The sequence below is a fragment of the Tinamus guttatus genome, unplaced genomic scaffold, assembly GCF_059628265.1.
Source record: "Tinamus guttatus ecotype Peru unplaced genomic scaffold, ASM5962826v1 Tinamus_guttatus_pri_ptg000459l, whole genome shotgun sequence".
Taxonomy (NCBI): Eukaryota; Metazoa; Chordata; class Aves; order Tinamiformes; family Tinamidae; genus Tinamus; species Tinamus guttatus.
This window is the reverse complement of record NW_028288993.1, coordinates 8,665,501-8,690,569: the sequence shown is the minus strand read 5'-3', so window position 1 is coordinate 8,690,569 and position 25,069 is coordinate 8,665,501. Positions and strand designations below refer to the sequence as shown.

The following is a 25,069-nucleotide window of genomic DNA, read 5'->3' as shown; positions in this document are numbered from 1 at the left end:
GAGCTTTGTCCCAAATCAGACAGATTTCCCCAAGATGCTAACCACGTTATAGAAATCAAGAAGAACTGCAAAGGAATTGGAGCCTGGTGGGGATATGCAGAAAAAACAATCTGTTTTTTTTTTCAAAATCGCAGGACTTCCACTTGTATCTCCTTTTCCCTCTCCCTCGTCTTTGAGTTTTGATCTCTCAGGGATGGCAATCCTGTTTTTTTTTTTTTTTTTTTTTTTTTTTCTTTCCAGCAAAGGCAAAAAGGGTTTGAGAGCATCAGAATACATTTCCTTTTGCTGCCGGCATACTTCTGGAATACATCTTGCCGTGTAGTGGCACTGTGACATGAGGACATTATAATGCCATTAAATCTTTCTGGTGCTCTGCTCCCTTGCTAAAGCCTTCCCGGGCTTTGTATCACCGCAGCTTCTCACACAGCAACACTGAGCTGCCTTCCATTAATTAAGGGAGGCTGTACTTAGTCCAAGATGCTCCAGAAGCTCTCTCAACGCAAGGAACTTCCATCTCTGGAGGCAACTGAGACTTGAATGGCTTTTTTAGGCATGAGCTTGGTAGGATATAGAAGTGCTTTGGGTTGCATTTAGGGTCCTGTGGCTCCACCTCTTTTCCTTACAGCAGTGAACAGCTAGGAAAGCTTCACCCAAGCCACATTGCAGCGTGGCAGAGGTGAGAGCTCCCTCATTGCCAGCGTGGTGCAGAATTGGCTATGGGATTTGTTAAGTGTGCAGTGTGCATCCTAAACACGGCGCTTCTGGAGAGCCAGGTGGTGAGTTCGGTCACCAGTGCTGCAAAACGCGCTGAGTATTTCAAATGTGCTCAGCACTGCGTGGATTCAACCCCCTGGCCCCATAGGCTGAGGTGGGAACACAGCCAAGTCAGTGCTGCTCCCTACCATAAAGCCCACACTGTAGATAATGCAGATACTGTGCAACAGGCATCCCAAAACTCACCTGCCCAAACTCCCCTTGCAACTCCCTCCTAATTCAAGGACTCTTCTGGTTTTATGACAAGCAGGAGAAATCAGAATGTGTTAATTTCCCTTTTTTATTTCACAGCTTGCTAGGCTACCTGAGGAAGAAAACACCAAGCTAACTTGGTGTGTGCCACAATGAGTTGCTAACTCTTCTCTTAATGCCACATACCCTGTGCTAAGTTGGGCCAATAGATGCCAAAAATCTAATGGGCATCACAATTCCCAGATATGTTAGTACCTCTATCAACATCTTGCTTAGTCCTCAGAAACAGCTGGACCTCACTGTTTACCCCACAACCCACACTATATCATTATTAAATTCCCAGGGGAGAACGGTAAAATCTTTACAGGAAATTGCTTTTCTGCTATCGTAATTCTGCTGGAGCTCATATAAAGTTGCAGCTATTAAGCCTTTGGAAATAAGATGTACCTAGAGCAGATTCAAAGCTTCTGGTTTAAACATTTCAAAGGTGGTTATTTAGGAAAGCAAATCTCTGATTTTGTGGCACAAGAATCTGTATTTTGGGAACACTCTGGGGCTCTGTCCCCAGTCTGCGGTTCCGTAAGATCCCTCTCCGTGCAGACACGCTCCGCAATGCAGGCTCCAAGCAGAGCCCTGCTGCCTGGCAGCCTTAGAGCATCTCTGCTGATTTAGCTCTGCACACCCTCTCCTTGGTCTACCAGCATAAATGGCGATATTTAGTAACGTAAGTTATGTTAATGAATCCTGCCTAAATCACTGCTGCCAGGAGAAGAATGGGGGAGTCTCTTATAACCATTAAAAATGAATGAGGAGGGAAATAAATAAGCAAAAACTGCTCGTTTGAGCTATAAAAGACTCCAGAACACAAGCTGTGTACCAAGGTACAAAAGGATGAGACCATTATTAGCTCTATAAGTCACTTCTAAATGACTCGGGGGAGGTGGAGTCACCTCTAATCACCTGCCTTTAACCCGCAGTGTGGGGTGAGATTCGTTACTGTGATAAGTGGCTCCAACCTGAAATTATGCAGGATGGGGACAAATGATGATAATGGAGCTGCAGCATGGGGGGCAGATGCACCCTCGAGTAGCTGTGTGGAGAAGAGACTTGTCCTAGGTTGGGTTTCTATGAGAATCCAGAGGATACGAAACCACCAGCCGCAAGAGCAGAGCTCTTAGCCACCGTGGATGCTGCTGGAACTGGGAGCAATCACCGAAGAGCCACTTCTGAGGAATAATTAAAGCATCTCCTGTGTTGCAGATGAGAGAAAGATTTCTCATCCAGGAAGAAACAGTAGTGGCAAACACCTACAATGTCAGGGTTAGCGATGCTTGTCCTGTTCAGTAATTGCTCAGGGACTTGCACATTCTATGTCCCAAGTTGGGCAAGAAAGAACAACTTGGCTGGAAACCTAGTGATTGATTCCAGCCAGTTTTTAAATCTAGCATCACCTTAACAGCTAACCCCATACTACGGGGTTTACACTGCCTAGTGTCTTTGTAACTTTAAATATTTGCAAGTTTTCAAATGCTTGCCAAAACCAGAAAGTACCCTTTAGAAATATCTAAATTTACAGCTGTGTTCATTTTGTTTTCCCACTTGGGTCATCGCTTCCATATCTGGTTCCCTGCTCCATGTGGTGATATTGTGTCTCTGTTAGAGGTGTTGAGTGCCCCATCTGGAGTCTGCAGGTGTGGAAGAACTAAAGGGCGCTCTGGATTTTGAAGGTCCACACCTTCAAGTGCCTCTGCTTATCACTGCTGGTTTTCCTGCTGTAACAGCAGGACTCCAAAAGCTACAGAGACCCACCACCGTGTCTGTTCTGTATCCAGAAACAAGCACATTCCCGCCGTCCTGAGGGCTTTGGGGCTGCTTTCCTGCCATGCAATTCCATGGGATCATGTTCCAAGTCCACCTGGCCCTGCTCCAGAGCTATTTCAGCAATGAACAGATATAAGTGGAAGTCCATGCAGGGGAAAAACGGCACACTGCTCACTTTCTGACTTGCACTAATCCCCTTGAAGCACATTGCAGGGGATATTGATTGGAAAAACCCTAATGCCAATTAATTTCCATGAAAATTTTATTTTGCTCTATAGCTTTGTGGCAAACATCAATATATTATCCTCAGCAAAATACACCTGAGTGAAATATGTAATGGCACATTTTAGAATGACTCCCCATTCTGGGCAAACATCCAATTTTAGCTTAATACTTCTTCCTTTGTGAGCTAGGAATCTGACACACCGTTTGCAGCGTGTCAGTGCAACTAACTGAAACCCCCCCCATCAAAAGTCTCTCTGGAGGAATCACCTTTTGCTTTTTTAAAATCAAGATCTGAAGCATATAATTTCAGTAGATTTTTCTCCTTCAATGTTAATTTTGCAGCCATTTCCACTGCTAAGAGGAAGCAAATACATCTTAATACAGTGGATTTGCACAGAGTCTACGCATTTTTCCAGGACATCATGAGAAAAGAGCAGATGACACAGTTGTCTGTGGACACTCTTACACACTGTCCTCACCCATGATTTAGTCCATGCCTATGGGCCACCTACAGCCTCTGAAGGGCTTCTTGTCCCCATCGAGCCACTGTGCTCAGGCCACCCAGGAGCCCCATGATGGTGGCACCTTGCTACTGTCACGGGTTCCCTTTCCCTGGGACTGGCAGGAGAGCTGCATGGAGAAGGAATGCTTTATTTCAGGAGGGCTTTCAAGATACTTGCATTTGGTTTAATTTTTGGGTCACAAAACACAGTTTCATCTCAATTTCAAATGCTTAAAATTATGTAAAAATAGCATACCATCAAGCAAAATGTTATTTTAAAGTGACAAATCAAAACATTTCATTTTGGAAATGTCAAAACAAGAGGTTTCTTTGACACAACAGGAACCTGCCACTCTGCCTTTCTAATTTTTTTCCCCTTCCTTTCAGAGATTAAACCCTAGGGAAATTAACATATTTTTAAGCAGCATTTCTGCAGAACTTCCAATTCCAACACAATAGGTTTTGTCAAAGCTTCTCCAACAAGCTGGAATCAACAGGGACCACAGATCAAAACACAACGAGCACAGCAGTGAAACTCCATTCAAGTAAAAGCTGGGCATGTCACGATATTTGGACTACCCTTAGAGAAAGGAACTTGCTTGTGGGAAGCAAGGCAGAATACCTGTATTGGCTGCCACAACACTTAATTGATTTTACAATGTTTTGTACTATATTAAGCATGAAATCTATATTAGGATGAATTTCCCAGGTATGCGTTTTATGCCCTGCCAGACCATTGGCCTCAGAAAGTATATGTCATTCTCACTTGCCTGCTAAAACAACAGAAACATTACTGGAAGATCAATAGTAAAATAAATACCCCACTTGAACACTGCTTGATCTACACAAAAGCAAAAGCTCTTTATTAGAAAATATTTCCTTTAACAAACATGTTTCTCATCTATGGTACCCATGGAGGGTACAGCCTTCCAAATTCCCCCAGCTTTCTAGAGCAAGTTGGCTTTTCCCCAGGGAGACCAAACCTTGCCTTCTAAGCTGGAGATGTTATAGTAGCACAGCTGGACTGTGGCACCAACTGATTCCTGAGCATTTCCAAACTGGGGAAGTGTCCCTTGTGGACATGCTAGAGCTCTTGGTTGAGCTCTTGAATGGAGACATCTCTGAACCTTCTCTCCTTGCTCTGACTAGATGTTCCAGTTGCATCATTCCCTGGGGATCCATGCAATGTGGGGGCTCTGCAATGTGGAGATCATTCCCCTTTGTTAACCCTGGAGTCCAAACACCTCCTCCTCCCCAAAGTGTTTCATTAACATATTGCAGCAGCACTTGGTTATCACAGAGGAGATCAGACCCCCAGGCCACTTAGCAGTGTGATAACTTGTTTTTTTTTTTTTTCTTGCCTTTGGGCAACACCCCTGCTCAGATGGGTGGCGATAAGGTTTGGATTCTCTGAACCTCTATGTGCACATTATAGTATATTCATTGGCTATACTGAGTTTTCTTTTTTTTGGCACTGCCATCACATATATTACAATTATGCTAACAAGTCCATCATTCTAAAGAACTCCTGTTTTTCTCCTCATTACCCTGAGCCACACTCCCAGTCATTTCTCATCTATCCTTCCCGGACATTTCTGATAAATTGCACAGGAGAACTCCACTCGATGAGCAAACCCCAGTCGCTGCCGCAGCCAGTGGCTTCGGTGGCGTGGGTGGGATGGGAGCGAAGCACGTAGGACACGCGGCGCCGCGGATGCGGCTCCTCCGGCTGCGCGGGCGGCGAGTGCCCAGCGCTGAGCACGGTGCAGGATTTCACTCACTGATTTCACATCTCCCTCCTAATTCAGGAAGTCCCCAGATCAGGTCCCGACACATTAGCCAAGATGACAGCTGCTGCAAACGGAGTTTTTAGACAACCCCAAAAGGGAAAACCCTACCTGACCAGTTCTGCCCTGCAATGGGAGCACTCAGCATCCCTGAATTCCCTGCCCGCCTACAAAATTCTCAAATTCATTTCTGCGATTTGTACCTATTACTCAGCACCAAGATTACTGTATGAATTATCATTCAACACTGCCTCCAATTAAGTTTATTTTTATTCTGTTGGAATCAATATGGTCCTCTTTTAAAGGGCTTTCATCATGTTTAGAAGATGACTAACAAACTGAAAAATGAATAATATTTAAAAAAAATATTTCACATCAACTAATACAAATGAAATTACCACCACTATTGTGGCTTCAAGCATGACTGCCATAAAACTTGCTCTTTGTTTGGTTGAGTGAAGAGGAAGAAATAGAGAAGCCAGTATAAAATACATTTTCTTTAAGGCTATAAGAGAAATGTAAACCCTCATGGATGGTTTAAGATTGCTGAACTAGTTAGAAACACGCCCTAGACTGATATATTCTCTGTCTCCTTGGAATCACTCATCTTTCATCTCCATCACTGCACCACACACACTGGAAGCACCACGATTTTTTTGACAACACTCTCATTTTTCCAGCTTCCAAGAAATCTCTGGAGAGGGATTGTCAGTTCTAATTACACAACACATGCTGCAGCAACAGGTGGTTACTGAGGCCTCAGAAAGGACATTTTGACTTTTAGAGATGGATTGTGAAGTTTGGTCCATGTCCTTGATGAGAAGAGCCCCATGAGAGGGAAGGCAAGAGCGGGGACAGGTCAGTGGAAGTGGGAAGACCCCTTACAGCTTTCCCTTGTGCTGGGCCTTCCCAGCCATGTGCCTGCAAGGAGTCCTGAGCGGACAGGCTGTGAAAACCATGGAATTTTCCCAGGTGGATAAGTCACTTGGGCACTGAAAGCAGTAGCTATCTTTGCATGGAGCAGCACCCAAGCAAATTAGCTCTTTTGAGGGGCTTATTCCTCCAAGAATGAAGCGGTGCTGCCACCCCAGCTCTACAGTTTCTTCCATAGCGCAAAGTAGGCTCTGCCTCTCATGCTGTAGTACAGTGCAGACACACCGCATCTCACCACATCTCTACTTCTCCCACAAGAAACAGGATTTAGATACTCAAGGACTCAGGCTTTACGATTGCCATTTCCAGCTGTTAAAGGAGGACAATGGTGCTTTCTACTTCATAAGGCAACCTGAGCGCTGGGAGCATTAAAGATACAATATTCCTGCCCAAGGATCTCACCCAAAACTTACCAGAGTCAAAGCAAGTCTGAGCTTTGATCTTATCCTACAGGCCCTGCACTTCTGCCCTCCAACCAGAAGAGGCCTGCTCTTTTAATTTCCTTCTAAAGGGCAGTGGGGGATATATACATTTTAATTAGGGACACCACCGAGCGGATCTGACCTAAGCCGAGTATGAAACCAGACCTCCCTCGACTTAAAGGCAACGAAAGCCACACAGGAGAAGTGAATGAAAAGATCCTGCCAGGAGAAGAGAAGGCCAAGATGAAAGGAGAGGAGAGAGTTTGAACTCATCAGTGCTCTCAGACTTCAGTGCCCCACAAGCAGAGACCTGCCAGCAGCTCCTGAAGTTGAGCCATCTCTGAGACAGCACTAATAGCACAACGACCCAACACTGCTAAAATATTCGTGCAACTTCGATGCCATCCTGAGCAAGTGCATCACATTTCAGCTGCTCCAGCATCGGGAAACAGAGACAAAAATGTGCTTAGTAATGGCAGCCTTCAGAAGGTAGAGCTACAAGGACAGATTTGCATCTTAGTAATAGGAGGATTTCAAGCAATCTTAAAGATTTGTCCCTCTTTCTGGTGTTGTGTTCGCATGGGCAAAAACTAGTTCTCTTCTGGCAAGTATTCTGACACCCAACTTTACCACTTTGAAGGCAAAGGAAAAAATCTATTGCAAAATTCATACACTCACGCCAAGTTCTGAAATGTGGGTCACCATCTTCTAGGGACTGGAGGAAAAAAAACACCACGGCAAATCATGAAGAATTTCTCAGACAGACCTAGACCTTTTAAAGCCAAAAATCCCGGAGCAGAAGCCCATAAACAAGACAGTGCTCTAGCAAGAGAGCAACAGCAGCAGCCCATGAGTGCTGGAGAAAAGCCAGCACCAGCAAGGCCAAAATGAGGTTTCCACACTATATTTGCTGTCAGAGTAACTGCAAAGCCTGTATGTGAATGGAAGATGATGTCCTTCACCACACTTGGCTTGTGGGCTAGGATACTATGCAGGAAGGGGATTCCTGTCCTCAGCTGTCCTGACGACTTCACCTTGTCTTTCCCCACGTGCATGTTTTTGGACATCTGAAGATAAATAGCTATTCATGCCAAAACTGGCATGTGGCTGCAAACCATTCACAGCTGGGCCACCATGGTGACCCCACGGTGTGAGTGGCAGCACACTGGTGAGCTGCAGGGGGTGGTCCCAGCCCCATGTCCCCATTTCTAACACCCTCCTGCATGCAGAGCTGTCCTCAACGTGCTCGTTAGCAAACGAGCACCAGCAAGGGCTGCCTGCCCTTTCCCTCTCTGCTCCATGCATGCCCTCCTGGCACTCATTTAAGGAAGATGTCAAGCTCTTGGCGCCTGCTGGTTTCTTTTTAATGGGGAGGGAGAAAAACAGCAGCGACGACAGCAAATCGATGAATGTGTGCATGTGTGTGTGTACATGTACGCCAGGCCAGAGCTGGGAACAAGAAAGGAGTGACCCTGGTATTCCCAAGCATCCCGCTGCACCGGGAGCAATGCTGCTCCTGTCTGACTTAAATAAAACATCATTATTGCTGTATCAGGCCTCCCACCATCTGCACCGCTGCTCCTACTGCTTTCTTCTCATTTTACATCTGCAAACCAGCCCTTCCCCATGGTGCTCAGCTAAAGCCAGGCTCCTCCGGCATTTCTCTGGGGACAGCAACCATCCAAAGCTGCTTCTCCCCTTCCTGAGCAAAGGTCGTTATTTTGACAAATTAGTTAAATCTCTCTGCGTCTGCAGTGATGACCCTGAATTATTCAGCATGCATCTGTCTTCTCCCCCTACAAAAACGGCCTGTAAGGCAATAAGTGTATTTCACTTGAGCCACTTTTTAGAGACATAAGACAGTTTGGGTTCACTCCAATGCCCCTTGAAGTCAATGGGAGTCTTTCATTTAATTTTCATTTAATTAATTTCATTAAATTTGCAGATGATGCCAAGCTGGGAGGGGTTATAAGCACTTTGGAGGACCGGATTAGAATTCAAAATGATCCTGATACTGCAGAAAATGGTCTGAAATAAATAGATGCTGATACAGAAAGATGAGAGCAAAGTACAAACTTGGGTAAAAATTATTAAGTACGGGACAATTGGCCTAGTGACAGTAGTGAAGAAAAGGACCTAAAACCTAGAGTAGCTCAGAAACTCTTCAACTTTATGGGTCACTGACAACTGAAATAAAGGGCAGAACTGTCATCTGAAGTGATTTTAAATATCTACTTAGAGAAATGACTGTCAGGACTGGTTTTAGTAGTTGGACCTGGGGTTCCTTTCAGGCCAACTTAAAGATTTTAGTAACTTTTAAGGCATATATTTTGATATGAAACATATAATGTACAGCTAGGCAACATCTATGCAATTTACATTATCTACCAGAAATTGAGGGGGTTTCTGAGTAAGAGGGACAAATACCTTAACCTTTTCCTCAAATTCAGGACTTATAACATAAACTAAAACATGTCCTCTTGAACAGGAAAATATATTTTAAACGCTATCAGACAAAATTGAGTAATTCGTTTGAAAGACACATCTTAAAGCTCCACTGAACATCTAGTCTGCAGACTAGAAGATGACCCAACTGCTCGTCACCCTTTCTGGTGACCTGGAGTGAACTGAAATCCTTCTGGCAATGTAATTTATGTTGTTAGAATGTAATTAAATAAGTTTGCAGTGAACAGACTACGTAAATGCTATCTGATACTTTCTTCTTGCCTTATAAGATGTGATAAAATGCTAAATATATTATGCTCACCTACATTTATAGCAGTGATAACTTACCTTTGTGAAGTGCTCTGATGTGCAAGACGAGCCACTGCCTGAAAACTGATTGCATTTCATTAAATCAAGAAAATTCCAGGAAAACATTATATTTAAAAGATTAGAGCAAAGGCATCCTATTTTCCTTATACAGCTAAATGAAAGTTTGATCTGGTTAAATTACTACGGATCAATACGGTTTCATTTCCAAGTCTCTTCCACCATGTAATAAAATACTAATAACAACAATAATGATGATGAACATTTTACTTTTGAACTATCCTTATTATCTAACAGTGTTGCAGCATTTGGCAAAAAAAAAAAAAATCAAACAAAAAACAACACCCCCTTCAAAATGACTGTGAAGCCTCCATGTTTATCATCTAAGCAAGTGTCTGTCTGTATACTTCTTTACAAACATACATATCGATTCCCCTGTGGGCATAATATGGATTCCTCTCACAGACTTATTCTAGAGAAACATATGAAACAAAATCCCCCTCATCAAATGGGTAGAAGTCCAGGTAATGACTCAAGAGATGAAGATGTTAATTCTCTGCCATATGACTTCAGAAAGGTTCACTAGCTTCTCCTTTCATTCCTAATTTATTGTTTTATTCAGAACTATTCAGACTGTCACCAGACTGTCTCTGAGGGGGAACTGCAGATCTAGGTTGTTGGGAGATGCAGGTGCTATTGTAATATAAATTTACTAAAAGAGACTGAAATGAACATGAGAATAAATGTCTGCACCTCACCTCTCTGCCTGTTACAACAGAGCAGACAACAGCCCAGATCTCCAGGATTCTGTCTGGGCTGTGCACGGTGCTAACAATCAGCGAAGCAAAGGCAGTTCTTAACACATGCTCAGGGTCAGCATAAGATCAGAAAAAAATCACGTCGGTTTTTCCGCCATAACCCAAGAGAATTACCAGCCAAACTGTGCTCTGCCTCTCAACCTTATAGCCCTGTTGCAGCTAATGGGGTTATACGGCAGCTCAGTCAAGGTGCCATTTGGCCTTCAAGTTAAAGGCACTTGATCTTGTTGCTCGCTGGAGCCTACAGTTCCTCAGAGCTTCCTTTTATTTTCAAGGAAATAAAACACTCGATAAAAAGTTGTAGGATCTGGCTTCAGCAAGCATGGGGAATCGAAGGTGGAGGGCAATTTGAAAGCATTATGTAGGATTTTAGCTGCGTGTTCCCCGTTGACTCTAACAGGAGTCATGCTGCTTTGATTCTCCACATGCTTCCACGCTCTTTCCTTCTTGACATGCACTCACACCACATACTTTGACCTGATGATAAACAGGTGAGTCCTGAACTTGGCTTTCTGAACCATCTCCAAATGACCAAACAATTCAAGAGAACAGCCAGACTATGGAAGAGGGACCCTCTCAGAAAGCATAGAATCCTTTTGTATTGACATGCCCTGTATATTCTCGGCATTTAGAAGTAGATGTTGGTAATAATAATAACAAAAAAAGTTGCTTAATAACAAAAAATGTTGTTCAGTTGATCAAGAGGCCTTGCAAGCACTCTGGAGGCAGACAGTAAAGACATGAAGAGAAAAACAGATGAAGCCATGTGGACATTTCTAAGGAACTTTAAGGACAAGGAGAGAAGTGGAAAATATCAGGAAGGGAAAAAGGCATGAGCTCCTATCCCTCAGCATGTCAGTACTGGAATGGGAAGGATAAATGTGTAATAAATGAATCAATGATCATACTACAACTCCTGTGTAGATAACTGGAAGTCTATAACAGCATCCAAAAATCTTCCCTTTTTTTTTTTTTTTTTTTTTTAAAAAAGTACTCCCTCCATGGGAAAGACCCATGTAAATGCAGAATAGGTTTACTACTGAAACCTCTTATGAAGATTTTAATCTGAATTTGGCCTATTAAATTTTAAAATTTACTGGGCTCTATCTCACCCCATATCCAATATGTATGCACATATCTCATTGAGCTACACAGCAGTCTTTTCTTTCATTTGTTAGAAAAGCAGGACTCCACGTAACAAAGGGAAAAAACAAATGAACTATGAACAGATCCGAAATCTCAGCTTATAGTTTCTCTAAATGTGCTTCCTCCACCCCCTGGAATACTGGAAGGACCAAGCTACACTTCAGACCCATTGGCTTCCATGTTTTGCTTGAAGAAATACTATGGAAGAGCTATTGGATCACCCTCAAAATTTGAGAGGAGATTTTAGCACAGTTTCATGGGGATCTTCATTACTTCTTCTCTTACACGAGCAAGGAAGACTTCAGCTTCTTTGCCTTTACGCACATGTGTGAAGCCTGAAAACCTTTCACTAGCTAATATAAATCTTCCAAAATTAGCATTTAGTTGGAGAGATCACTCACATGGCATGTGTGCCCTACCAGCTTTTTATGTACAAAACACTATTCACAGAAGTAGCCTGGCCAACTCATTTCACTAAGATTATTTTCTTTCAATTCCTCATAGCTAGCTAGCATGTCCATATTGTTTGTTAGGCTCTTTGGATAAGAATAATTTCTCATTCTCATATCTATGTGGAAATCTTCTGACAAGATTTATGAGCAAAGTTAATTTTCCAGTTGATCAAGGCAAGCTTTTTCCTCCTCTTCACAACTTGTTAATAGAGTATGTTTGTACCATGGAAGCATGTTCTCCTATAATGTGTTATTCCTCATACAATTTTAAACAGGATTCACCTAGTTTAAGTAGATCTGGCTTTATCCGCTGAAAGTTGTATAGCCCTAGGGATTCTTTACCAAATGAGTAGATGATCTTTTTAACACCTTTGGTTTCCAACTTTTATATAATGCATTAAAAACCATCTCCCTTTCGAGATTTATATTTGTGTCAATGCCCAATTCTATTACAATTCTTTCCTCTGCATTCGCAATTTCCTCTCTTATTCTTTTTGGGGACTATAATAACATTTCAGTGTCTAGGTCATAGACTGTCACTTCACATTTATGAACTAAAACACAAATGTGCACTATTACTTTATTTTTTATGAAAGTCCCTGATAACTAATGCACTGATTGAATTTCTACCAAGAAATTTTGTCTTTGGTTTCATGAGATCTGTCTTTCAATCTCTATCCCTTGAAAAAAAGTTTACATCTATGTTTACATATTGATTAGATTATTATTGTTCTTTATATCTCTGCCCCAGTGACTTCAGAAGCTATTACAGATTTAGGTAGGAGCTTAATTAGAAACTGTTCTTTTCAGTATTTCAGGCTACATTTCACATTAAAGGGAAAAATAGGACTCTAACAAATGAAAGATTGATGTAACTGAAAAGAAAGCCTTAGGCTAGTCAGATAAATGCTTAGTGAAACAGACAATTGGGCAATGGGAGCTCATGGGGGTGTCCCATGCCCTGGACAACTCATTTTATTCCCATTTATACCCTTGTAACAAAACTGCATTCAGTAGTTTGCTCCTGTTTTATAGTGATGCCAGTGAAAGCAGTACTATATACATATATAGATATCTATATATGTATTTTACTTTTTTTTTTTTTTTTTGGTCTTATTTCCCTTCTTTGATGAGAAGGACGTATCACACTTACAGAGATATGCTCAACTTGCTCTTGGTCCCCTGGGTCTGGCCCTCTGCACTCCTGCCATGCTATAGAGAATAAAGAAAACATATAAGGGATTCCCACCAACCCCTTATAAAAAAAACAGCTGGAGTGGTCACTGCTGCTTCATCCGCCAATAAGAGGGCTGTGTTGGGGTGTTCCTGGGAAGAGAGAGCACATCAAGCTCCCTTTAAGCCTGTCTGAGAGACAGTCTCATTAACATTAAAGTAATTAAAACTCATTAAAATTTAGGGTAGCCTTGAAGCACCCATGAAATCTGTTAGCAGCTGTTTGGCAGCAGGACCAGGATCCAAGAAGCATAAACATCTCCCTCTTCACCCTGCCCAGTGCACTGCAAATACTGGGTACATCAGAAGGGAAGGATTTACACTGCACCTACAGCCTTTCCAAAGGGAAAGTGCAATGACAACAGGATAATGTGTCCTACTTTTGGGTCAGTGGATGTCACCTGCTCACTGCAAGTCCTTGCCAGAGAATAGTTCAGATTTCATCCTGATCATGCACTTAAAATGACCTCTTGAATTACACTTCCCTATACAGAAGCCTAAAAAAGTGGAGTACTCAACTCCTATCAGACTATGGGAGCTCGATGACCTTAAATCACATCAAAAATATCAACTTTAAAACCAAGTTGTTCTTCTAATATACCCTTGAACCTTTTTATTAAATACAAAATCAAGTAAATCACAGATCAGTCAAAGTCAATTACTAGCAAGCCTAGGGAGAGCCACTGTAAAAGAAAGGGCACTTAGTAGCCTAAAGGATTGTCACCATCTTGACATTTTATACCAACTTCTGGCATAAGGATCTGATTAAACATAATTGTTTAAACTAGAAGTTTGTAAACAGCTGAACATTTCACCCTTGACAATGTGTAAAGCAGATAACTCTCTTGCTGCTGATGAAAGAGTGGAAGAGAGACTTGAACTCGTTCAGTTTTGCAAAACACACCTGTTGAACAGTAACAGATTCTTACTTTATCTATTTCCTGTGCTCTTAAGCATAGGAAATCCTCTCCCACAAAATATATCTTCAGGATCATTTTCATTCATGACCCCCTAGAAAAATCTGAATTCTATCTTGTCTACAATTTTTCTGTGTTGGACACATGTTATGCCATTTCATGCCCTCAATTTTCTCAGTGCCTTGACAACAAAAACCCTACTGACGAACCAAGAAAGCTATTAGCAGTAATTAGCTCTGCTGGAGACCAATGGATTATGCCAGATCTGCATATTAAAAAGTTCAGGGTTAGGTTGCTCACACCTATGTACAGCATCCCCAGCAGCCTGAGCTCCAGAGAAGTGTGCATCAATGAACAGAGCCCACTTGAACTGATTTAGAGGACAGGGAGTGGGAGATGAGACTAGACACACACATTGTTTAACCTGGCAACAAAGGGGACAATTTGGAAAGCCACTTGTCAAGGTGTCTTCAAAAATTAGTATTAGTACATACAACTATGTTGCCAGGGGGGATGTCTCCTATCCCTTCTGCAGGCCCGTGTGAAATCGCAGCACTGAAATTCTCAGCCCGAGGGAAACAGCTGCTTTCAAGATTTGTTACAAGCTTGAAGCTCAGCTCAGCCTCATCAAAATGTGTGAAGAGCTTTGAAGGAAACATGTGCTGACTTATGGCTATGGCACTGAAACAGCTAAATTGGCTCTGGCTGATCTTTGCTTTCAATGTTAAGCTAATGCCAAACTAAACTACCTAGTGACAGTGAGGGTTGTGCCTGGACACAATTTTTTATTTTTTATTTTTTTTTTAAAAAATATATATATAATATTTAGCCTTTCTCTTCTGTTCATCAGAAGAATTCAGAGCAATTCTGCCAACTACAGTGGGCTAACTCAGGGTTTCCAATGGCAGAAGTGAGATCGGATAGTGTCCATATGGGCTGAAGGCTGCATATAATCAAACGCCTGGGAGGGACGACTCTCCCTTCCAAACATTAGTGGAAAATGCATGTGTATATCTGAGACAGACCCTGATTTTCTCTCTTAGTGACAGTCAAGTACAATTAATATAATGCTTACAGACAACGCATAAAATGTAGTTTAGTACATAGCCTTTGTGCCTTAGATGCCCACTCACCAAGGCAATTTATACTTTCCTTCATTATCAAGGTTTCACTTCTCCCTCTCCGGCTTTTAGTGGAATGAAATGGAGCATGTAATGGAACGTCGTGTTCTTAGGTTTCATTTTTGGTATCAGCAACCAGGTTTGCACAAAGAGCTTTGAAATCTCAACTGCTACAGCAAATTTTGTTAAAACGCTAAAGGAAACTGCTGAAGGCGACAAATAGGCGTAAGTCTAAAGAAACTTATGCCCTAAATTTACTCATACTAAAATCATTTATGTTTACAAAATAATTACCTGCTTGCAAATAATCGGTTTATTTTTAATAGTAATTGTGTGGAAGAGATTATGTAAGTTGTAAGAAAATAGCAGCTTTCTGTAATACCCACCTGCTCTAAATACAGGGTTATACTTTAACTAAAAGGGAATAGCCATTAAGGCCAGTTTTATAGGTATTTACATTTCTAATCCCTATTTAAATTAGTTGGATTTGGATGCCTAAATATCTTTAAAAAAAAACCCCAAACCAGCAACTAGTTAAGTAAAGCACTACTATAACATAAGACTGAAAAAGGCAAGTTTTTCATCATTTTTATGGGTAGCTGATGCATGAAAAATAATAGCACTAATGTGTCTTGCAAATAAATGTAACACCCACGCCACAATTTTAGAAGAGGCATTAGACTAAATCCTCTCAAATACGTAAAGCATGAAAACTATCACAGATAGCTATTTTTGATATCACACTGGACTCTGCTACTCCTTTGTATTTGGGGGATCTCAAAGCACTTTCCAGATGTTTCTAACTTATTTCCCTGTACTCCTGGCAATCATTCTTAAGTACTACATTTAGTTTATAAATAACTGCAAAGAGACAGCACAAGTAAATGGATAGTCAAAAGTTTTAACAGAAAACCAGAGAAGAGCTGAGAGAGCAAACTGGGACTACAGTGCACTTGATAGAATGGTACAAACCCCAAAACAACCATCTCCAAAACATGCCCGTTCTGAGCAATTTTAAAAATACCAAGTCTTAAATTTGATTATGCCACTCCCAAAGCACCTCTGGAAGAGGACAAAGCAGCTCTTCTTAAGACACATGTATCCTTCTCAAGCGTGCCTAGTTTCCTATCTGGAGCACTTTTACAAAAGAACAACTGCATTATTAGCACTTTTAATTCTAATAACAATTTTGCCAGCACTTTCAGCATGGCAAAATATTGCTCCACAGACCTGTTTTGCTAGTCTAATATATCCCTGCAGCTAAATCTGTTACTGTCTGGAAGCTGTTAGAAAACCTTGCCAAGGGTACCAATGCAAGAAGACAAAAAACTGGAAACCTAAAGGATGGGGAAAGATGGGAACATGGCAAACATGATTTAAGACAAAGCAAGCCAGGAAACAGTAAAGGCAGCAAAGGACAGCACCAAACAACAGGATAGCCACCCTGGGAGAACCACCAAGATTCCTAGCTCAGGCTTACCTAAGCATGTAAAGGAATATCTATTGAAATAGTGCTGCACGCTACACACGAGCATGTGAATTTGTTACACATTTGCTACGTGCTGATATTTCTCCAGTTTCCATTGCATCTCTGCATACTTCCTCTCTCCTGTGAATTAATCTTTGGTTGAGTAAGTAGTGAGCATGATTAGCTACCTAATAGGGAATAGAAAAAGAATTGGAAAAATACTCTGTTTGAGTGAATGAGCCACTGATGTCTTAAACTTATCTTGCCTGAGTCAATTCTTTTAGCCAGGGATCTAACATATGAAGTTGTTACCTGGTGAGCTGGAGGCAGAGACCCACTCCACACGATTACCCCTTATTACCAGCCACTTTCTCAGCTGCTACTCAGCAATTTAGCACCAATACAATCAGAGGCATCTAAGCATATTAAAATCAGCTGAAATGATCTTGCCACACATGTTTCCATTTTGATAAAAACAATCCCTTCTGAAGGTAGTATAATAGCAGGATGCTACTGCCAATGACAAACGAACACAAAGTCATTTTGTGGTTATGTGGTATCTCAAAAGTCCAGAAAAAAAAATAAAGGTTGAAAATATAGCAATTGATATGGTATATTGTAACTTTTTACTGTGTGGTAATAAAGCAACTGAGAATTTGAGACCTCATCTCAAGGATGGCTTACAGCACATATGAAGTGCTGTAATACCATGTCTTTTAAAAGAAAGTGGCAGATAGCTGCTGGAAAAGAAGAACAAAGAGTTTTAAGAGGAAAAGGGAACATATTAGGAGAAAGAATGGAAACTGATAACTCTTATGAGCTTCAGACAACTCCTGGGATGCAGTAGTCTTTTGCATCCCTTCTGCAGTCAGAACTCAGCTTCACCACTCCTGCTTTTCTTATCAGGAAAATGTAAAAATTGTTCCTGCTTCCTCTAAAACCACCTTTAGTGGCTCACAGGCTGAACTCAACAGTTAAGCTTAAAACTTTTACTTTTGATATTGCATTTTTCTGAGTTTGTCCCCTCTCTTCTGACAACTAAGCAGATCAGAAAAAAAGGATTTTCTTCCCCAGAGTTGCTTCATCCTAGGGTGGAAAGTTCAGATACTGATATTGATGTCAGGAATACTGAGACTGAACTGAAATGACAGGACATGATTTCAACACTTTCTATCAAAATGAAATGTTTAGACATTGCAGAAAATATAAACATCCATTTGTTGACTTAAATCAAATGTTTGTTTCAAGAGGGATCAAAGTCATTCATGATGGAATAAGGCAGTTCAATTGGTGAGAGAATCCACATCACACTGTGCAAAACCATAGCAGATTAAACTTGATCTCCATCCAACCCCCACGCTGGAGATTTATTTTCCCATTATAAAAATGCTGCCCTGCACAACCATATCCCCTGCAAAAGTGCAATCTAGCCAAAATCCCCCTTGCCAATGTGGAAGCTTTTGCTTTGAAATCTTCCAACAAACTCCACTGATCACATTCACGTTTCCCTGTCTAGCCGGGTGTCCTGAACCATAGGAAATCCAACCCCACATGACAGCCTTGCCTTGAGCGTGTGACCTCTCTGGGTGAGCTGTTGAGCCTTGATATGTATCTCAAGTCACACTTAGCTTGGCTTAAATTCAAGAAATAGATGGAAATTTGGAATTCCTTTTTTTTTTTTTAGGTTTTGTGCATCTTTAAAATTCTTCTATCTTTTGGGCCAATCCAAGCAGGACCTGAAAGCTCATATGAGGGCAAATGTCCTGATATTAGCTACAAAGAGAGCTGGCTGCCACCAGCAGTATGATGGGGAAAGTGGCAGCATTGGAAGGGCCAGCACTGAACTCAGGAACTGATAAAATCTTGGACCTGGTTATCTTTTCCCTTTGATTTTATACCCTATGACTCCACTGGCTTTAAAAGAATTCAACTTTCCCCTGAAGTGCTCCAGTGTAAGGAGGAGAAACAGCTGCTCAAAGTTTAATATTTTAAAACATTGTCTGCCTCGGGCTATTTTAGATGCTCTGATACTCTAGTTTTTGTAAAGTCTATCACTTGGCTAGACAGAGGTTATTTTGCCACAAATAAAACTAAGTTTTTCTGAAATATTTATTCACGCAGGATTTTACAAAGTGCCCTGTTATCCCCTCCAGTGCATCCTGGCCACCACCCAGGCCTCTCCCTCTCTGCAGCTGGATCAATACTCTGTGCACAGTGACACTGTCCTCTCTTTTACATCTTTATCTGATATCCAAGGAAAAATACAAGCTGTTCTAGAAGTAAATAGGCTACAGGAATCATGTTAGAAAAGCATGCAATTTTGGATAACACTCAGATTTTGAATGTAGTTGTCTGCAAAATACACCATGTAGTATAAACAAGGGCTAGAGAAACTGTATCCTGTTCCCAGTGCTGGCACTGTTCACTGTGTGACTTCTGGCACGGGGCTTCTGAGCAGAGCTGAAAATCTATTGGAATTTTGGGGTAATTGGTAAATGTTCTAAAATGTTCTCATTTGGGGGCAACTGGAAATGGAGATTTTCAATTACCTCATCAAACGAAAAAGACCCAAATACAGAGCACTGGAAAGCATTGCTTTGGAGTATTTTTAGCTTTTACTAAGCCTTGAGAATGTCATTTTGAAATGGAAATGTCTTTTTAAAATGAAAGATTAAAACATGATGATTTTTCCTCTCTTCTCTCCTCGTTCTTGATTTAAACCATTTTGTAAATTTGACCCACATTAGTGATTCACCAATCTGTCTACAGATGAACTGTATTTTCAGAAGGGCCCATGACCAAATCCTTCTTTCCCCTGAGCTCAGTCAGTGTTTTACCATCCTCTTCAAAGGTCAGAACTTCATTAAGAGCCCTTGGAAATTTCTCACCTTAACTTCCCTGTGTCTCAGATTGCTCATTTATGAAACAGAGTTTACCACACTCCTCCACATTTTGGCATGGTTACCATGCTATTCTGGGCCAAATCGTTTCAGATAATCATTTGTCATTAACGATATTGTTTTAATGGACTGAATTCTGTCATGACTTATTCAACCATGTTAAAGTAAATGCAACTTGGCAGGATATGAGTCAATGCAAAATTTGGTCCAGCTCTTTAAAGTTCTTTGAAGTCCCAGATGAAAGAAGTGAGTAATAAATGCCGCCCTGAAACTATAGATAGAATGAGGCATCCTCTTTCTGCAAGGAAAATGAGCTTAAACTCCTCACTAATCAACACAAAAAAGGTAGAGATAAAAGATTGGCCAGGAAGACGTAATCAATCTATTAGATACTCTGTGACAGATGCATTAAAAAACAACAACAGTAAAGAGGACGGCACAAGAAAATATAATCTTAATCTCTGTATTTCAACAAACATTTTAAGCAGATGTTTTCTTTCATTTTATATTCCCTATTCTAATGTCCAGAGAACAGAAACTCTAATTCCTGCTACCAACCCAAGGCTGGATGCTAGTTATACGTCTTTACTTTCATTAGATAAGATTTCTGTGAATAATGCTAAGTCTGAAATAGAGCAGGTAAACTGAGAAATCAGAGATGCATTTTCAATTAAATACTTTAAATTGGTTGTTCACATTAATGCTGGTGAAACCTGACTTTCTGCACTGAGGAAGCAAATTCTGCTGGGATGTTTGTAAAAGCCCAGAACATCTTGATCTCCAGCTAGTGATTTGCTGTTCTGACATAGGTCCTATCCTTAGTATCATTGTGTAAAAGTATATATGTGAGCAAAGTTAAGCATGCAGAACATTATAGGTATATTCATGTACTTAAAATTAATGATAGGTATATATTTAAGCAGGGCTAGCACTATTGCCTCTCTGCTGAGGAAATTACATACCAAAAGCAGTTGGAAATTCATGTCAGCCAAAAGCATTTCACAAATGAATGAATATGCCCCATGAATATGCTAAATCATTTTGATAAACTTAAAACTTTGGAAAATGCAACTGTTTTCGTGAAGTATCTTCCGAAGGATGTGTTTTGGCCTCAAATTATTTCTTGCAGGTCTCCAAAAAACTGAAAAGTTAATTCATTAATATGCGTGAAGTTTTGGTCCATTAACTGCTACAACACAAGGAAATGAACCTAAATAATTTCTTTCTGTTTTTAAAATGAGATTCAGTCCATCAGTTGGCTATACTTGGCAAATACACTAGGTCCAAAAGGGCTTAACAGAAGCAAAGAATGGCTGGATTAAGACAGATAGGAAGACACGGTTAATCAGAAAATACTAGCATGGAGGCTATTCAGAGAAAGAGAAACCTGAGCAGATTTTAAAAAGGAACTATAACAATGCTGGACTTTCAAATTCCTTGACCTCCTCCTGCGTATGAGAAATTTTCATGAAAAACATACAGAAAACAGATCCAATGGATGTAAATATTGCAATTTTTGATGGAAAAAAAAGTCTATTTAGAAACAGCTCAAGAAAGCTCATCTATGCACCCTGCTTCAAGCTGTTGCTCTTGCTGGGATATAAAGTTACTTAACTTGTAAATAAGCCTCTAACTCCCAGCATCTTTTTACCATCTGATGGTAGGAACCATCCATTTGTCTTCCAAGAATCTGTCATAGATTACTAAGCAAGCCTCTGGGTTCTAGCTTGCAACACTGGCACAAGAACTAAATTTACTCCAGAGCCTCTAAAGGAGATAAAATGTCCACTAGGAAGGACCGATTTCAGCTAATGGGGCCCAGGGAGGCTTGTTTTGGAGCTAAAAACTACCCTCAGCTGTTTGAATCCAAATTAAATTGAACTAACATAGCAGGAAGAAAGCTTAGCATTCCAGTCAGCTTTAGGCTAACGAAAATTTTGCAAAGGCCAAGTCCTCAATATGGTGCGGTTCACAAAAGTTAATGGGATAACTGTGATTCCCTGCAGCTGAAGGGGTGGCCTGCAGCGCGTATAATCATTTTGTGACATTCTGGTTATGTTAAAAAAAATCAATTTTAACTTTTATTTGTAGCCATGTCTCTCATTTCCTCTTCTAAAGTGACAGCCACCGATAAGTTTGTGAGAGCATAAAAGCTGCTGTAGACAACTATTTTTCTCATCATGCTGTAATACTTTCTACCGTATCTCCCATGACCACCACTGGTGTCCACATCTTCCACTACCATTAACATGTTTTAACCATTAACATGTTTTCTGTGAGACCCTCTAGTAGTGGCTGTGGCCAGATAAAACTTCAACATAAAGCTGATGTTGTTCACGATACCCCGCTGGGTCAGTACAGGAACAGACCCGAACATTGGGTCACACGGTTCCTGTTCCAAAGCAGCAAAGCAACAGTCAGTGGATTATTTCCTTCTCAAGAACCTCAGCTGACAACCCTCCTGACCCCACACACCCCTTCTAGCTGGAAAGCAAAAAGGCAAGGGTGAACTCAAAGCATTTCAATGGGAGGAATTGACAGGCAGTTACAGCTATATGACAGGAAAGACAGAAAAGTTAGGATTTTTTGTTTACTCCACTGAAGAAATCTACACAAACCAGTTGATAATAAACCCGTATCTTTCAGCAGTGAAGAGTTAGGAAGGGACTAAACTATCCATCAAAGGAGAAAGAACTTATCATGTTAGAGAAGGCCACTGCCTTTTGACAATGAAGCAACATGATCCTACCTTAATGACATCTTCATCTGATGATCTGCACTCCACAGACTCCAAAAGATCAGTCACAGTCCCATCATCTTCCACGGAGACCACTTTGACTGGAACAGCCACAGTTTTCCCAGTGAGAATAGCTGTATTCAGGATCTCTGCTTCCTAAGAGATTAAAAAAGCCCCTCTGGTTAATATATTTTGCTTCATTAATATGAAATATTCAGGATGAAATGTTGGTGTATTCAGTAAGTGTCCCCATTTCCCACCTGTGATGTGGGCTGGGGCACTGTGTCTCCTTCCCAAGAATTCTTGGTTTCCACTGCTCTGCCTCCTGAGGAATTTATTGAGAGTGCCACCACTCCGGCGGTCACTGAAGTGACTGCATGACCCACAGCACGGTAGGAAATCAGACTCTTGGGACTCGGGTTTTCTAGGAGTTATCCTGGCTTTGGTTTTTCATGGTGGGCAAGTCACTTGCTTGGGACTATTTCCTTACACATGAATGAAGCTCCTGCACAAGCACCATCCCTCAGGAACGACAATGCTGGAAAAGGCTGGTCTCCCTAAGCAAAATGAGCTGTGCGACGACACGTGCTACTGCTATATTGTCACCGTGATGGTTATTACAAAATGTATTCCAGCTGTTCGAGCTATCACTTCTACATTGAGAATTGTGAGGTGCGATTATATAAAGAAAATGGGTCTAGTGAGTGCCCTCAGCTACCTGGGCCTCGCACGTCACTGATTTATGCCAAGATGCAGAGAGAGCGTGATTTGGTGCCTGGGCTCTTCCATTCCTAATTACAAGACACCGCTTGCTCCTGGAAGGGGAGCTTTTCGGAAGCGTGCCTGCAAATCACAGGCTCTCCCGTAGAACAAGAGGCTCTTGATTTCAACTGGCTCTTGTGAAATAAAAGCTTCTCCAGCCCCCCAAGTGCTAACTTCTCATTATCTAAATAGCGCACGCTATGAGCTCTGAGACTGACCTGATTTCACTTGTGGAAGACAATAAAGTAAGAGATTGAAACCAAGTCGCCAGAAGACGGTGACTCCCCCTGCCGCCTCTTGGGCTGAAGGGGAGACGCTGAGATTTCTCTCATCTAAAGGACACAGATCAAAAAGACCTCTCCCAATTACTTAAAGGAGCAGAAGCACTTTATTTGGCCTCAAAGAAATATTGCAAAAAAGCAGGGAAGAAAGAAACTCCCCTAGTCTTTTGATAGATGCTTTGCTAAAGTTCTCCTGTCGTCGTCATGATCTTTAGGGAAAGGTGAAATAGGATTTCACAAAAAGAGAACTTAAGAAGAAAATCCCCTCCCTCTCTCAGCACAATCCCCTCCCTCTCTCAGCACAAAAGCTCTTCATATATTCTGAAATTATAATTCATGCAAAGGTGAGAATATCTGCCTATACTGTAAGGCCCATCTGTCTTGAGAACATATTTGTTCTCTGAAGGACATATATTATTCTGGCAAGTGGATTCTCAGAGAGATTTGCAATTAAATTTCCAGATTCCTTTATTTATTTCCTTACTGGGTTTTGCAACGGACTTACTGCATGTAGGTTATTCAGATACTTTTGCCACTCTTACAGGCTCCAGTGAGCTGCCAATGAGGCCAGCATGACAGAATGAGCACTATTAAGCATCCATGATAATTAGAGAATGCAGGCATTAGATCCTGATCTTGCAAACACTTGTGCATGTATCTCATTTCACTGGGATGATCCGAGGCCAGGGCACTCATCTGCCTGCTTGTTCCTAGAGCCAAGCTGGAAAGACCTGCTCCCCCAAGCAGGAATGGCTGCTTCCTCCAGTTGGTGTGTTATGGTACGACCCCTGCAATTACTCTATAAAGCAAAAGGAGGTTTAATAACAAAGACTTTGAAACAGTGTGATTAATGAGGTCTGCTTACCAAAGGCAAGTATAATTTCCCCTGGTAAGAGGTAGCAGCTGAGAATGATTTTCAAAAGCCTCACAATTCTTTCTGAGTTTCTGAATTTTCCAAGCCATGGATTTGGATATTCTGAATACAGCCTGCATCCTAATGTGCCCGACATCTTTTCTGGAAATGGGTGCAAAAACAGCCTAATTAGTACCTCAGCTGTTCACTGTCACCTTGCAAAAGCAGGTGCACAGAGTAGCTAATAAACACCAAATTTCTGTATATCCTACGACTCAGGTGGCTGCAGAGCTCAGCAGCACAGGTCTTGCCCCAGAACCTGCAGCTACAGTCCCCCAGACCTGTATTTAACCCAATTGAGTGAATAATTTAAACGATTTTAAAAGGACTACTTAAAGAGATAAACAGATTCATATCTGGTTTTGCTGCAGGAAGCAAAATCATATTTTATCTTTATCCAAACTAAAAGGCCAAAATTTGGAGGCTTTATAGCTTTTGTATCTTTGTTCTAAACCTATGTGCAAACCAATGAGTTTCCAGAACAGAGCACAGTCCAGCCAGCACAACCCGCAGCATGCAACAGCATTGCAGATCCTTAGACAGTTACAAAAATCTTCCAGACAAAATCTTTGTCCCTTTCTCTTCATAAGAAATCAAAGAAAAAAAAATATGCAAGAAAAGTTCATGCCAATGTCTGCTTAGGTGCTCTGACCTGCTACGGTGACCACCAAAGCAATGCTGGAATAACTGGCCCATGCACTCTTTTTGCAGAGGTTTCAGTATGCCCTTGGAGGATGATTTCTTTAGGTACCTGATGTGCACTTCTCCTTGGAAGGAGAGGCATACTAACCATTTACACCAATTTAAGCAGCAGGGACAGTTTCTTCAGTAATGGCTAGACCGGGCCTAATGTTCTCATAGCAAAAGCATATCAAATTTGTTTTATTCTGAGG

At 41.3% G+C, this 25,069-nt stretch overlaps 1 protein-coding gene across 1 annotated transcript in view; it reads right to left on the bottom strand.

Annotated features, from left to right (window-relative positions):
* TMEM132D (transmembrane protein 132D) overlaps positions 1–25,069 on the bottom strand; it is a 209,190-nt gene that overhangs the window by 11,332 nt on the left and 172,789 nt on the right. Inside the window, exon 5 of the mRNA XM_088532496.1 lies at positions 22,233–22,376. Within this exon, the coding sequence (XP_088388622.1) occupies positions 22,233–22,376 (144 nt within the window). The remainder of the gene's footprint in view (positions 1–22,232; positions 22,377–25,069) is intronic.